Below are 15,814 nucleotides of genomic sequence, written 5' to 3' on the forward strand. Positions count from 1 at the left end.
TGGCCCACCCTTGGCTACACCCTTGGCTACTACACTGATGTATGGTCTTGTTAAATCCAATATAATTTTTCACCTTGTATGGCAAGGTAAATAGACAGTTTACCAATTAGCAGGTTTTAATTGTAGCATTTTAATATTTGATTTCTTTTAAGATACACATTTCTTTACAGTGACGTCTTCTGATCAGATTCAGCATGCTGAGTAATAGTGAATGGTGATGGGAGATATTTCAAATCTGAATTGTTCACGGTAGTACTGATCACTAACAGAGCGCAACAGTCTGGTTCCGGAAGTAAAAATCCCGAAAACTTTTTCAATACTGTAACCTACTGTAAGTTCTGAGGCTGTTAATTGATGGTATATGCTTCTAATGAAGCCATCAGTTGCCGTTATTTCAACTTGTGCACAGAATTCCTGGTGAGGAACTACACTACCCATAAACCTCAAGAGAACGATCCACCAATCAGAATATTGCTACCAACAAAGCGCACCTAAAGAGCTCTGCAGCGACCACCCGGTCCCATGACACACTGTGAATGACTTGCTCTCCCTACACTCTCAAACTACTTATATATGAGGGGGCCTGGGTAGCTCAGCGAGTAAAGAAGCTGATTACCACCCCTGGAGTCGTGAGTTCGAATCCAGGGCGTGCTGAGTGACTCCAGCAAGGTCTCCTAAGCAACCAAATTGGCCTGGTTGCTAGGGAGGGTAGAGTCACATGGGGTAACCTCCTCGTGGTCACTATAATGTGGTTCTCGCTCTCGGTGGGGTGCGTGGTGTGTTGTGCGTGGATGCCGTGGAGAATAGGGTGAAGCCTCCACACGCGCTATGTCTCCGCAGTAACGCGCTCAACAAGCCATGTGATAAGATGCACGGATTGACAGTCTCAGACATGGAGGCAACTGAGATTCGTCCTCTGCCAGGCGAGTCACTACGCCACCAAGAGGACTTAGAGCGCATTGGGAATTGGGCATTCCAAATTAGGGTGAAAAAGGGAAGAAAAAAAAAACTTATATATGTGCACATGAATATGTTGCAATAACTTTAAAATATAATGTTTCTATACTTACAATCAACAACTTAAAATTAATAGTTTTATAATTTTCAAATCAAAGTCTGCAATGTTGTGATTCACTTCGGAGCTGGTTGGTTTGGTTCATGACTTAGAACCCTTTTATGAAGGATTTTATGTGAATGGAATGGGAAAAATACTTCCGGAACCAAAACAGCTGAAAAAGTGGGGAGACACTGTTGTGCTCTATAGTCCTTATCAGAAATAACTGATGCTTTGTGGGAAAGAAAGTGGACATTGCAGACAGTTTTGTGTGTTAATGATTAAACAAAGAGATGGAGGATTAAACAAAATTTTTCCTGGAGGACTAAGCTGTTTTCTTTGGTAAATCATCTTTGGACGCCGCATTCCCCATATGAGAGGCATTGTGGTCTATAGTACTAATGAATTACCTAACAGCCAGCTGTGTGCTCCAATATCACAGACAGATGGTCAACACATCATACACCTAGGTATAAGGTCCCTGTGCATTCACTGTGAGCAAGAAAACATGTCAACAAGAAATGGCATTTGCAACCCATTTTACTTCCGTAATGTAACTTAGGCCAAAAGTATGTGGTTACACCCATGTTAAACATTTATCAAACACATTTGCATTAATCCCTCCCTTTGCTGCTATAACAACTTCCACTCTTCTGGGAAAGGCTTTCCACTAGATGTTGAACTTGGCTACAGGGATTTGCTTCTATTCAGACACAAGAGCATCAGTGAGGTCAGGAACTGATGTTGGGTGATGATGGGTCTGGCTTTCCAACTGAAACATGATATTTAAAGAAATAATGTAGGGTGAGACTTTATTTTATCCATCAGGAATTAATTGGATTGTGAAAAGTGGTCTGGGTCTGTATATGTCAGGTAGATGGAGGGGAGGTGTTTGAAAATAGAAGGGCTTTGTGATGTCAGCTGAAAAGTATAGTCATTGTAGACTCAAGTTATTAAATTTTGATGAAAGATTACGAACATATCTATCTTTGGAACAACATTCTTTTTAGTCATCCAAGTTTAATAATTTATTTGCACATACTGTAAAATAAATTGTTAATATATTAGGATGAAGGAAATAACAGTGCACACAGTAGTCCAGTAACCACGGATGGCATGTGTGCATTAGCAATCGCATTTTCTCACAAAAGACCCAATAACATCTTACATTTCTGTCTGGTCACAAAAATCATATGGCTTCAGAATACTTAAAATTTATAGCACCATATAGCAGAATTGTGTGGACTACTTTTATGTACTTTTGCAGATTTGTTTGAGCTTGGCAATATAAATCGCCATCCAGTTTTACTGTATGGAAAAGAGCAGCTCAGACATTGTGTCTAACACCCTATTAACACCGGACACGAGCAGCGTGTCACATCAAAAAGCAAATAGAAATCATAATCAGTGATGCTGTCTATATTGGATGTGTCGAGCCACATTGTGTCACATAGCGCTGACAGTTTATGGAAGCCCTATTCCCTACCAACAAGGCAAATGCAGTTGAAGTCAGAAGTTTACATACACTTAGGTTGAAGTCATTAAAACTAATTTTTTAACCACTCCACAGATTTAATATTGGCAAACTATAGTTTTTGCAAGTCATTTAGGACAGGAGTCATTTTCCAACAATTGTTTACAGACAGATTGTTTCACTTTTAATTGACAATATCACATTTCCAGTGTGTTAACTGTGTGTTTAAGCAGCTTGGAAAATTCCAGAAATTTATGTCAAGCCTTTAGGCAATTAGCCAATTAGCTTCTGATATGAGGTGTACAGAATTGTGTACCTGTGGATGTATTTTAAGGCCTACCTTCAAACTCAGTGCCTCTTTGCTTGACATCATGGGAAAATTAAAAGAAATCAGCCAAGTTCTCTGAAAAAAAATTGTGGACCTCCACAAGTCTGGTTCATCCTTGGGATCAATTTCCAAACACCTGAAGGTACCACGTTCATCTGTATAAACAATAGTACGCACGTATAATCTACATGGGACCAGACAGCCATCATACCGCTCAGGAAGGAGACGCATTCTGTCTCCTAGTGATGAACGTAGTTTAGTGCGAAAAGTGCAAATCAATCCCAGAACAACAGCAAAGTATCTTGTGAAGATGCTGGAGGAAACAGGCAGACAAGTATCTATATCCACAGTAAAATGAGTCCTATATCGACATAACCTGAAAGGCTGCTCAGCAAGGAAGAAGCCACTGCTCCAAAACTGCCATAAAAAAGCCAAACTACAGTTTGAAAGTGCACATGGGGACAAAGATCTTACTTTCTGGAGAAATGTCCTTTGGTCTGATGAAACAAAAATTGAACTGTTTGGTCATAGTGACCATCGTTACATTTGGAGGAAAAGGGTGAGGCTTACAAGCCGAAGAATACCATCCCAACCGTGAAGCATGGGGGTGGCAGCATCATGTTGTTGGGATGCTTTGCTGCAGGAGGGACTGGTGCACTTCACAAAATAGATGGCATCATGAGGAAGAATAATTTTGTGGATGCATTAAAGCAACATCTCAAGACATCAGCCAGGAAGTTAAAGCTCGTCGCAAATGGGTCTTCCAAATGGACAATGACCCCAAGCATTCCTCCAAAGTTGTGGCAAAATGGCTTAAGGACAACAGAGTCAAGGTATTGGAGTGGCCATCACAAAGCCCTGACCTCAATCTGATAGAAAATTTGTGGGCAGAACTGAAAAAGCTTGTGCGAGCAAGGAGGTCTACAAACCTGACTTAGTTACACCAGTTCTGTCTGGAGGAATGGGACAAAATTCCAGCAACTTATTGTGAGAAGCTTGTGGAAGGCTACCCAAAACGTTTGACCCAAGTTAAACAATTTAAAGGCAATGCTGCCAAATACTAACAAAGTGTATGTAAACTTCTGACCCACTGGGAATGTGATGAAAGAAATAAAAAGCTGAAATAAATCATTCTCTCTACTATTATTCTGACATTTCACATTCTTAAAATAAAGTAGTGATCCTAACTGACCTAAGACAGGGAATGTGTTCTACGATTAAATGTCAGGAATTGTGAAAAACTGAGTTTAAATTTTTGGCTAAGGTTTATGTAAACTTCTGACTTCAACTGTAAATGGTTTAGAACATTCGCTTTGATGCATCCAGTGTAGATGGCCTCAAGCTGTTGCGACGCGCTGTCAACGGACGTGCCCAGTGTAGATGGAAGCAAGAAAATGTTGATGAGTAAATGATGCAAAAATTGTAATTATCGGGTGAACTATTGCTTTTAAACTATTGCTTTTCAAAACTCAAAACATTTCTATTTCATTTCTCATTCACTTGGATCGATTTCAGCACTATTAGTGTAATGCACTTTCATAATTTCACAGATCTGTTTCCTGCAAAAGAGAATGTGGTTTTGGTTTTGTTAAAATCCATTTTTCCAGATCTTTTTGCAGTAGACACACACACAAACACTCACTCGCACGTGCACAGGGAACACAGTGTAAACGCCTTAGAGCCCTCAGTCAGACCACATTGTATTGTGGAGCTAAAATGACTCCATTTATTTTTATTCACGTCAATTTGCAGAGCATTTCCCTGGGCGAGTGACGTTTCTCCTGCACTGCAGCCGCTGATGAATTCCAAGTGACACGGGTTTTTCTCTTGGCAGTGCGCTGAGGCAAACCTGGCATCACTGTTTTTTGGAGCTGCTTGCTGAGCACGCTTTTTCTTTTACAGTTACGAGAGCTCCCTTACACCTGATTTATTTTTTATGTCTGCAAAAGAATAAATGTAGAGAGATGGCAGGAACTTCTAGGGAGAAAAGGGAAGGGTGGAATTGGGATACGATATAAGTTGGATTCGAACCCACATGAGCACCTCAGCTCTATATACACTGATCAGCCACAACATTAAAACACTGACAGATGAAGTGAATAACATTTATTATCTCATTACAATGGCACCTGTCATGGGCTGGGATATATTAGGCAGCAAGTGAACAGTCAGTTCTTGAATTTCATGTGTTGGAAGCAGGAAAAATGGGCAGGTTTAAGGATCTGAGCGACTCTGACAAGGGCCAAATTGTGATGGTTAGACGACTGGGTCAGAGCATCTCCAAAATGGCAGGTCTTGTGGGGTGTTACCAGAATGCCGTGGTTAGTGCCTACCAAAAGTGGTCCAAGGAAGGAAAACCGGTGAACCGGCGACAGGGTCATGGGCGCCCAAGGCTCATTGATGCACGTGGGGAGCAAAGGCTAGCCCGTCTGGTCTGATCCCACTGAAGAGCTAGTGTAGCACAAACTTCTGAAAAATGTAATGCTGGCCATAATAAAAAGGTGTCAGAACACACAGTGCATCGCAGCTTGCTGTGTATGGGGCTGCGTAGCCGCAGACCGGTCAGAGTGCCCATGATGACCCCTGTCCACCGCCGAAAGCGCCTACAATGGGCACGTGAGCATCAGAAATGGACCATGGAGCAATGGTAGAAGGTGGCCTGGTTTGATGAATCACATTTTCTTTTAGATCATGTGGACGGCTGGGTGCGTGTGCATTGTTTACCTGGGGAAGAGATGGCAGCAGGATGCACCATGGGACGAAGGCAGGCTGGAGACAGTATGATACACTGGGCAATGTTCTGGTCAGAAACATTGGGTCCTGGCATTCACGTGGATGTTACTTTGACAGGTACCACCTACCTAAAGATTGTTGCAGACCACATATACCCCTTAATGGCAACGGTATTCCCTGATGGCAGTGGCCTCTTTCAGCAGGATAATGCACCCTGCCACACTGCAAAAATTGTTCAGGAATGGTTTGAGGAACATGACAAAGAGTTCAAGGTGTTGACTTGGCCTCCGAATTTCCCAGATCTCAGTCCGATTGAGCGTCTATGGGATGTGCTGGACCAACAAGTCCGGTCCATGGAGGCCCCACCTCGCAACTTACAGGACTTAAAGGATCTGCTACTAACGTCTTGGTGCCAGATACTACAGGACACCTTCAGAGGTCTTGTGGAGTCCATGCCTCAACGGGTCAGACTTGTTTTGGTGACATGTGGAGGACCTATACGATATTAGGCATGTGGTTTTAATGTTATGGCTGATCGGTGTATATGGGTAGATGAAACACTTTTGGAATACTTTTTAATAATTCTTGTCAAATTTTTGGCATGCAGCTTTTAAGAGCCCTAAATTGCAAGACTACATGGAATATGGTGTCTTTTAAAAATTCATTTGTCATACCACAGGACTATTTAAAAAAATAATGACAGAATTTTCATCTTTGGTGTACTATTCATTTGTCACGTTGATTTGCCTTTTCATAAGTATGCCATCTCAGGTCATCTTTCAGTGCTGCAGATTTTTCAGTGCTACAAAATTTGGAGTGCTAATATAATATTCATAAATTCACATTATGTAACCAAATTACAAAAAGGAATGCAAGCAACGGTGGCCGATGTGAATAAGCATCTAAATCATTATCTGTAAGATGAGTTTTGGTCCACTAATTCCTCTTTGATGCCTTGACACTTGACTACACATGTTTGTGTAAAGACTGTGCTCTAATGAGTTTATAACAGTCTCTCTTCATTATCTACCTACTTGCAGAAAAACAACCCAATTAATCCGAGCACTTCGTTAGCTCATTAACCTGCTTGAGGCGTTCTGCTTGCATCGAGGTTACCAACCTTTATGTGTTTTCAATTGTGGATACAGGAAGTTCTTTGTTTTAGGTAGGGATGAATTAGTCTTGAAATATCGATTCTTGCGATACTGATGTTGAATCACCTTGGGAAAAAATCTAGAATTGCCGCAAACTTGCTGCAAACTTGCCGCAGATTCGCCACTCATTAATCTTCATATGCAAATGAGCTTTGCTGTAAACTCTTCATTGTCGCCAAAGGTTTGCTGCAGGTTCACAACTACCGGTGAAGGGCTGCTAACTTCTGGCAAACATTTGCTGCAATTCGCAAATTCATTTGCATGTGAAATAATGAGTGCCGAAAATGCGGCAAGTTTGCCAGATCTTTAGATTTTTTGTAGGGGTCGCTAAGGATCAATACTCCCATAATACCAATACTAAGCATTTTTTTAAACTAGTGTCTTTATTTACACTGGCGGCCAAAAGTTTGGAATAATGTACAGATTTTGCTGTTTCGGAAAGAAATTGTTACTTTAATTCACCAAAGTGGCATTCAACTGATCACAAAGTATAGTCAGGACATTACTGATGTACAAAAACAGCACCATCACTATTTGAAAAAAGTCATTTTTGATCAAGTCTAGACAGCAGCTATCACTCCAACACCTTATCCTTGAGTAATCATGATAAATTGATCATTTGATACTAGAAAATCACTTGCCATTATATCAAACACAGCTGAAAGATATTTGATTCATTAAATGAAGCTTAACATTGTCTTTGTGTTTGTTTTTGAGTTACCACAGTATGCAATAGACTGGCATGTCTTAAAGTTAATATTAGGTCAAATATGGCAAAAAAGAAACAGCTTTCTCTAGAAACTCATCAGTCAATCATTGTTTTGAGGAATGAAGGATATACAATGTTTGAAATTGCCAAAGGTGTACACTACAGTCTTCAAAGACAAAGGACAACTGGCTCTAACAAGGACAGAAAGAGATGTGGAAGACCAGATGTACAACTAAACAAGAGGATAAGTACATCAGAGTCTCTAGTTTGAGAAATAGACGCCTCACATGTCCTCAGCTGACAGCTTCATTGAATTCTACCCGCTCAACACCAGTTTCATGTACAACAGTAAAGAGAAGACTCAGGGGTGCAGGCCTTATGGGAAGAATAGTAAAGAAAAAGACACTTTTGAAACAGAAAAATCAAAAAGAAAAGGTTCGAGTGGGCAAAGAAACACAGACATTGGACAACAGATAATTGGAAAAGAGTGTTCTGGATCTTAACCCCATTGAGCTTTTGTGGGATCAGCTAGACTGTAAGGTGTGTGAGAAGTGCCCGACAAGACAGTAACATCTATGGTAAGTGCTACAGGAAGTGTGGGGTGAAATGTCACCTGAGTATCTGGACAAACTGACAGCTAGAATGTCAAGGATCTGCAAAGCTGTCATTGCTGCACATGGAGGATTTTTTCATGAGAACTCTTTGAAGTAGATTAAGAAGTTCTGAACATTTTTTCAAATTGTAATAGTAATTTTTAATTTATTAATGTCCTGACTATACATTGTGATCAGCTGAGTGCCACTTTTGTGAATAAAAGTACCAATTTCTTTCATTTTTGGGTGAACTAACCCTTTAACGATGACTTTTTACAACATTTATTACTTTGTTAATGTTAATTCATAAAAGTACTATTTACGGTTTTATTAAGTTCATAATGCGTTAATGTTAACATGTAGAAATGTATTAATTTGTTTAAATTAACATAAACAAAGATTAGTAAGTGCTAAGAAAGTATAGCTCATTGTTAGTTCATGTTAACTAATGTAGTTAACAAATACAACCTTATGGTAAAGTGATATTTATTGTTAATAATTTTGTTTTTAAATGTTAACTGGCTTATTAAGATTTTCAGAAAAAAAACTCAATTTAATAGAAGTATCACTATTGGGATCTTTACCAGTAATACTGACCTTGATAGTACTTTGTATCAGATTGAACAGAAAAGAATTTGTATCACCCATCACTTGTGTAGGGCAGGTATCTTTCCTAGAGGGGGTTGTTGGGGGTCGACGGGCCCCAGGCTGTATATAAATCACAGCACATGAGCTCACTAGAGTGTATTATAAGCAATAATATGAGCTACGCTGATACAGCTGAGGATATAGATTGTGTATGTGTGTAGGGAGGTTAGTACGCTCAGCCAGGTGTGGAACAGAGGCGGCTTTTGCCAAATCCAGCCATGGTGACAGACATCGCTCTGTACCGTGTGCCAAAAGTCTCATCTGTTGCACAGGTTCTCTAATGTGGCATTTAGGTTTTAATATGTGAAATCCAAATGCCAGTGAAGCAACACCAATGTTGCTTTGTTGGTCTCTCAAGAATACAGGTTCTTTAATAACAGGTTTTTTGCAGCACGTTAGGTTTCACTGCATAGGGTTCATAATCTGGTCTAAAAATACTGCCTTCTGGGGCTGTATACACGGTACGCATCAATGTACGTCAGAATCCAATGTTTGTGAAACATTTAGTCAACTAAGATGCCTTTTTGGGAAGGCCAATGATATCCCTTACAAAATATAGTGTTCCAGCAAACCCCTGTGGGACAATTCTGGTGAACATTGCTGCAAATTTGGCACAAATTAACAGCAAGTTTGAAGCAAATAAATAGTGCACATGGTTTGGCATAAAAAGAATAAAAAATGATGGCTGACAGAATGACTGAAAGCAGTAAGTTTCTTTATAAATGTACTTTTCTGTTATATTTTCAACATATAATTCAATTTCTACCTGGAAATAAGCATTGTATTGCATTCTAGTGTAGTACAGTAAATTTTCTTGGTTGTCTCTTAAGCTCACTTGAATTTGTCCTAGATCATCAGACAAGATGCCTTGGAAAGTGGTCTGAAACCATTCTCTTTAAAAGGTTCCTTCATACAAAAACACTGCTAAAATGTAGGATAAGTCATTGACTGACCAGGCAGCAAGGCACATCCTAATTTTTGTTTTTTGAGATTTAAAAAAGTTCTTGATGTTTCATACTAGGTTCTTCAGATCAGCATATTGGTTTCTGTGTTCATAAGACATATCAGGCTGAAAACTCAGTTTGGTTCTAAATGAAACCTTTAGAGTGCTGATGGGAACTTTGTTTTAATTTATTTATCACACATTATACATTTTGCACATATACAGTGAAATTCTTTTTTTTTTTCCCCCACAGAGTGCAGGGTCAGCCATGATACAGCACCCCTGGAGCTGATAGGGTTAAGGGCCTTGCTCAAGGGCCCAACAGTGGCATCTTGGCAGTGCTGGGGCTTGAACCCCCAATCTTCTGATCAGTAACCCAGAGCCTTAACCACTGAGCCAGCGCTGCCCACCACAGGGTTTGGTGCGAATGCAGCCATGCTAGTATCAAACTAACTCACCCATAGTTCCCTGTATCTGCACTGGCTTTTTATGTGACTCTAGATTTCATGGCTCAGTGATGTTGAATTTGGTTTAGCCATTAATGCAATAATGCAATCAATGTCCCTGCAGAGAAAATGTCATTTAGAGCATGTTGATGTACTGCCCCCAAAGACTGACCCCACCAGAAGGATGTGGGTGGGCTCTGAATCAATTATATTCTTTGATAAAGACTTATATATATAAGATGTTGCTTTAGAGTTTGAATAATGTAAGTGTTGCTTTTCATAAATTCTGGTCAAGCTGTACAGCGTTCCATCCTTACACGTGCCGTTTGTGTCTCTTTGTAAATAAGGCAGCACAACAAACAGTAATTGTGTTAGTAATTTTGATCTATTTCTTGATATGTACAATTAGCACAACCAACAGATTTTAATGTTGTGATACAGCACTGCAAAATGTCCATGACATTGTTCTCAGATAACTCTGAAAATATTCAATTCTTCCGCCATAGTCCATAAAATGAAAGTTTTTAAATTAAATACAAATTTGTATTGGTGGCATTTGAAACATTGATTATAAGTACTGAATAATCTAATGTTTATGGAAATAACACATATGTTGTGTCTATGAAAAGCATGTTAATGGGTAATTCATACAACAAATCAAAAAACAAATGCATAATTAAAATTACACTTACCACAGTTACAGTACACAAATATCTTTTACTTTCTGTCAGAGAGTGAGACAAAGAGACCCCAAGAGCAGAGGAACAGTTCAAAGGATTTATTAACAATAAATATTCACTTCAACTGTGCTGGCTAAGACTGAGGATCCCGGCACCGGCTGCAGTAACGGAGAGAAGTTTGTGGATGCATGCGTGCCATGGCCGTGCAATGGGCAAATCTGTGAATAGTGTGTTCATTGGTGGGTGTGTGCGTTGTGGAAGTCAGGAGCAGATTCTTAGGAATCCTCCGTTAAAGCGTAGTGAGATGCACAGAACAGCACCCAGCAAACTGGAAGGCAACCACACTCCCGACACGCAGGCAGAGACAGGCAACCAAACAGATACACGAGACAGGACCAACTAGGCAGAGAGAGTGAAGTAAGTTACTTCACATCAAACAACAATCTAGCAAAGATACTGAGAATACAAAGGGCTTAAGTAGGGAGTGAATCAGTGGAGAACCAGGTGCTGCTAGCACGCTAATTAGTGGCATGATCAGCGTTCCCCTGGGAACAATTAATGTTCCTATGGAAACACTGATCATGCATGCTGGCAGCGTCTGCGAGACATGAGGGAGAGAAAATAACAAAACACACAGAGAAAACCGACAAACTCACCGGAGCCATGACACTTTCATTCTAGTTCTACTTCCTTGAATTCAAATTTGAATTACAATTCAGCGTCCTGTTAGCTACCTCAGTCCAAATTCAGGATTGCAGTCATTCTGAATGGCACACATTCCCAGTCTTGGAATAGAAGTTATTTGTATTTAGTTTAGTTGCAAGCATTCACATTGAAGCAAATAAGACAGGCTGCTGTTTTTGCCGGCGTCAGCATCTTTGCATTAATCTCAGCAGGGTTTTCAGCACAGTTAATGCAAACACATTTGATTTTTCATAAGTGCTTGAGTGGCATGTTTGAAGATTCAGCTGGCCATCAGAGAGGCCAGGAATGACATGATAGACGCACCGTCTTTAGAAACAGCTGATGAGATGAAAAGTGACAGTGCTGGTGGAAGTGTGATGTAATTTCTGATCATCACTCGCTCTCTATTTCCCATTTCCTCTGTCTCAATCTCCTCGTCCTCTTCAGCCCCAAATGGTAATCAGTCTTGTCCTCACCTCTCTCTCTCCTCGACATTTTCAATCAACGCTTTGAACAGCTCTGCAGGGACAAAATTGAATTTGCCCAACATGCTGGAAAGAGCAAAGCATTGACTCATTAATGATATGACATGCTGTAATGTCAAAAGCCACAGAGACGATTCCACTTTCACTGCATATAAAGCACAAAACAGACATTCATAATTGCTTTACCTTTAAAAATCATTTCCAAATGTTTGCATCTCCGTAAGCTGTACATTCCTGGTAGATGCGGCGATTCCACCATTATGCAAGCAAAAAGCATCCTTCTCCTTTGACGTCCATTCAAAAGTAACTGTGTATTTAAAATAACATTGTTTGACAGCAACATTTAACAATAAAATTGCTGATATTTAATTAGATTAATAACTTTTTCTAGGGATCTTATAACTTATACAGTATTTGTCACAGTTCCGGCATGCGTGCCGGCTCTCTCTGTTGTTGGTTTTTCTCTCCCTCGTGTCTCACAGGTGGAGCCGGCACGCGTGATCAGCGTTTCCATGGGAATGTTTCATTGACGTTTATGCTGACTGTCTGTGACTTTTGGAGCTTCAAAAGATAAATCTTCATTCACTTGCATTTTAAGGACCTACTGAGCTGAGATATTTTTCTATTTTTCTTCAAATGTGTTCTGGTGAAGAAAGAAAGTCATACCCACCTGGGATATCATGAGAACGAGTAAATAATGAGAGAATTTTCATTTTTGGGTGAACTAACACTTTAAGAGGTTGAGACCAAGTGTCATTATGGACATATTTATCCAGGTATTATAGACTTTCTTGGCTGTGCATTCCTCCTGTAAAATCCCAAAATTTTTGTGATTGGGTAATTAAACAGATAGATGAGGCTACTGGGAGTTTTAGCATGTTGGTTGTATATTAAGCATTCAGTGCTGTTTCGGTATAGATGTGCACTGGGCGTAGTTGACTATTGTGGTTCTTTGCATTGTTTTTGCTGTAGGACGGGCTGCAAGATGTACGGAAAACAAATGGAGTCCACCGCTGGAACCACCGAGCTGACAGACGAGGAGAAGGAAATTATCAATAGCGTGCTGGCGAGAGCCAAGATGGAAGAGGATATGGAGCAGAGAAGGATTGGGTGAGATCTCCCAATCTGTTCTGTTTCTGTTCCTGTAGGAAATATCTCAATTATTAATTACTTAGACAGCAGTGAAATGTAGTGGAGAAAAAAATGGAGACTTTTACTTCTAGAGTTTCAGAAGTGATCTCCACAATGTCTGTGCACAGATTTGCCAAGATGAAATTGATTTACCAATATATATTAAAAATGTTCTCACCAAATTCTTCCAAGACCAAATGATCTGAGCAATGATGTTCACATACATTTTTACACCTCTATATACTTACGGCTAATTTTTATGCACTGGGTAAACAGATTTCTTTTAATTTGCCTAAAAACTATGATGAAATAAACAAAGGATTTTTTTCTGATTGGTTAAAAGTAACTGTGGGTTTGGTTTGGATGTGACGTTCTTTATTTATGAACTATTTTTACAGCGACATCACTTTGTTTGCCTAGGGTGCTTCAGTTCATTCAGGAGAAAAAAGGATTCTTCCATTGTATGAATTAGGATTTACTGTATGTCAGTAACTGTCTCATTTGTGTTTGTTATTATTTCTCCGAAGGAATTTCAAGAAAACATCTGAGACTTTAACCCTCACAGACCCAGCATAGTAGAATTGCAACACTTACTTAAAGCAATTAAATAATAAATAATATTCATTAGACACTCTGAACTGTATCACAACAACAGTTTTGGTGGGAAATTATTTGCATATTAACAGAGCTTGCTAAAGTCACACAAAAAGGACAAACGCATTGCTAACACTTTTGAAAGCAATTTTTCAAGCAAATATTTGACCAGTAAATCATATGGAAAGTTTTCTTTGCAATTCCATCATTAAAATAATAATGAAAATGGTAATTCATTGTAAATTAAATACACTACATACAGTAACATAGAGATGGGTATATATATATATATAATTATTCTGTTATATCAACAGTCTTTATTAGTTAAATAGTCAAATGTCTTAACTGTTAATGAATTTGCCTTTACTGCTAGTAACACATTTTTTTATATACTTTTATATACAGTTGAACTATTTAATTTGATTCAGAACTTTCACTTACTCTCCAAAGGATAAGTGGTGAAATTTTGCAACACGCCCAGCGTTGCAATTTTGCAATGATTTTTTTCCCCCTTAATTCAACCCCCCCCCCCCCCCCCCCCAAAAAAAAACATGCATAAAAATAACCCTCCTTAAAATCAGTGGCTTCCTAACAAAACTTTCAAGGATAAGAATTTTTTTCCCATCTATAATATCAATATCAATGCTTGCATCTCTGAGGGTTAAAGGTAAAGGGTGCAATTTCTGCGCCACTAGTGTCACCAAACAGAATTGCAAAATAATGATAAACAGGTTTCCCGAACACTACCATTGGTTGGACAAACAGATAGTCCCGCCTCAATTACATGCCACTGGTACAGCCAGTGTGTCGGGTTGATCGGGACGCTCAAACATAGCATTGTTTAATGCCACAGTGCCAGTGTTTACGCTCCTCAAGAAGTCAACCTAAAAATGACTTTTTGTTATAGTTGATCCTGTACATTAAAATTAGGATAGGAGATAATATTGTAACAAAACAATTGTAAGCATCACCTTTAACTTAACTGAAAAAACAATGTCTGAGCAATCCAGTTTCCCTCTGGGGTTGTGAGATTCGCTCCCTCCTACCAACAACATCACATTAGAACACACGATTGGACTCAGATCAGTGGTAAAAGCAATACAGGCCAACACCTGAGTCCACTATAAAAGGGGGACAGAAGCATTGGTTGACGCTTTTCCTTTCAGCTGCACAATGTTCCGTAGAGCAATTTAGCCCAAGCACATCTGTCCAAGTGATTGACGAAAGACAAGTGCTTTTTACAAGCCAAGAGACAGCTGTGGAATATACTGGGAGAAATTAATAGTGCTAACTAGACAAGAACCGTGCATTCTTTCTCAAATCTCTCTCCTCTGAAATCAGCACTTTGCTCGCAAAATGCTTAAACTTACAGTTCTTTACATCAATACATTCCTAGCAGGATTTAACCACTTGAAGGTAGGGCGAAAGCCTGCTGACGTTATGCTCTTTCGTCTTTTGTCCCACAGGCGTCTGGTAAATCGCCTGGACAGCATGAAACGGACAGCCTGCGGTGACGGCTACTCACATTGTTTGCTCTGCGGCCAGCAGTTCGGCCTGGTGGGCGTCAACGCAGTTGTGTGTGCCGACTGTAAAAAGGTAGACGTACATTCGTCCACTCTGGAAAGCTTCAACTTTCTGCAATTTCCTAATGCACACAGAGCATGGCTTCCACTAATGATTGTGCCAAAATAACCAAGTAGAAATGAGATAATGGCATGCACTTATCTTTACTATGTCTTGCCCATTACTGACACATGTGCTTATTTTAGATGGATGCCAATAAGTCTGCATGATCTACAGCAGTGGTTCTCAACTGGTGGGTCGAGACCTGCAGATCTGTTCTGATAAGGTCGCGGACAGCAGTAGAATACAATGCTAAATGCAACTAATAAAATAAAACTTACCATATGAATGCGCATAATTAGAATAGCAAAAAATAAATGGGCATATCAACTTTAAAATCGCTTCCCATATCTTTTTGTTTACCTCCAAGACTGCATGGCAGCCAATCAAACTCTATGGTTTTTAATTACAAATTCATCTACCACTTGGTGGAAGCTAGCTAAATTAGGCATAAGCCAATATGGACTGATTGCGTTACATGGCTTCATCCTCATCCTCAAAAACCATGAACAAAACAACACAAGGTACAAGAAAA

The 15,814-nt window shown here is 39.6% G+C and overlaps 1 protein-coding gene across 5 annotated transcripts in view; it reads left to right on the forward strand.

The window, feature by feature from the left end:
* LOC127432579 (rabphilin-3A-like) overlaps window positions 1-15,814 on the forward strand; it is a 30,477-nt gene that overhangs the window by 3,357 nt on the left and 11,306 nt on the right. For 3 of the 5 annotated variants that reach the window (XR_007895771.1, XM_051683851.1, XM_051683852.1), the window contains exons 1-2: window positions 12,176-13,041; window positions 15,123-15,252. Coding sequence is in view for 4 of the 5 variants with exons in the window: in XM_051683851.1 (XP_051539811.1) it covers window positions 12,785-13,041; window positions 15,123-15,252 (387 nt within the window). In the remaining variant the exon portion in view is untranslated. Of the gene's footprint in view, window positions 1-1,739; window positions 1,859-12,175; window positions 13,042-15,122; window positions 15,253-15,814 lie in introns of those variants that run through there. The other 2 variants (XM_051683854.1, XM_051683853.1) reach the window with 2 other exon arrangements.

This window comes from Myxocyprinus asiaticus, chromosome 42, assembly GCF_019703515.2.
Source record: "Myxocyprinus asiaticus isolate MX2 ecotype Aquarium Trade chromosome 42, UBuf_Myxa_2, whole genome shotgun sequence".
NCBI lineage: Eukaryota > Metazoa > Chordata > Actinopteri > Cypriniformes > Catostomidae > Myxocyprinus > Myxocyprinus asiaticus.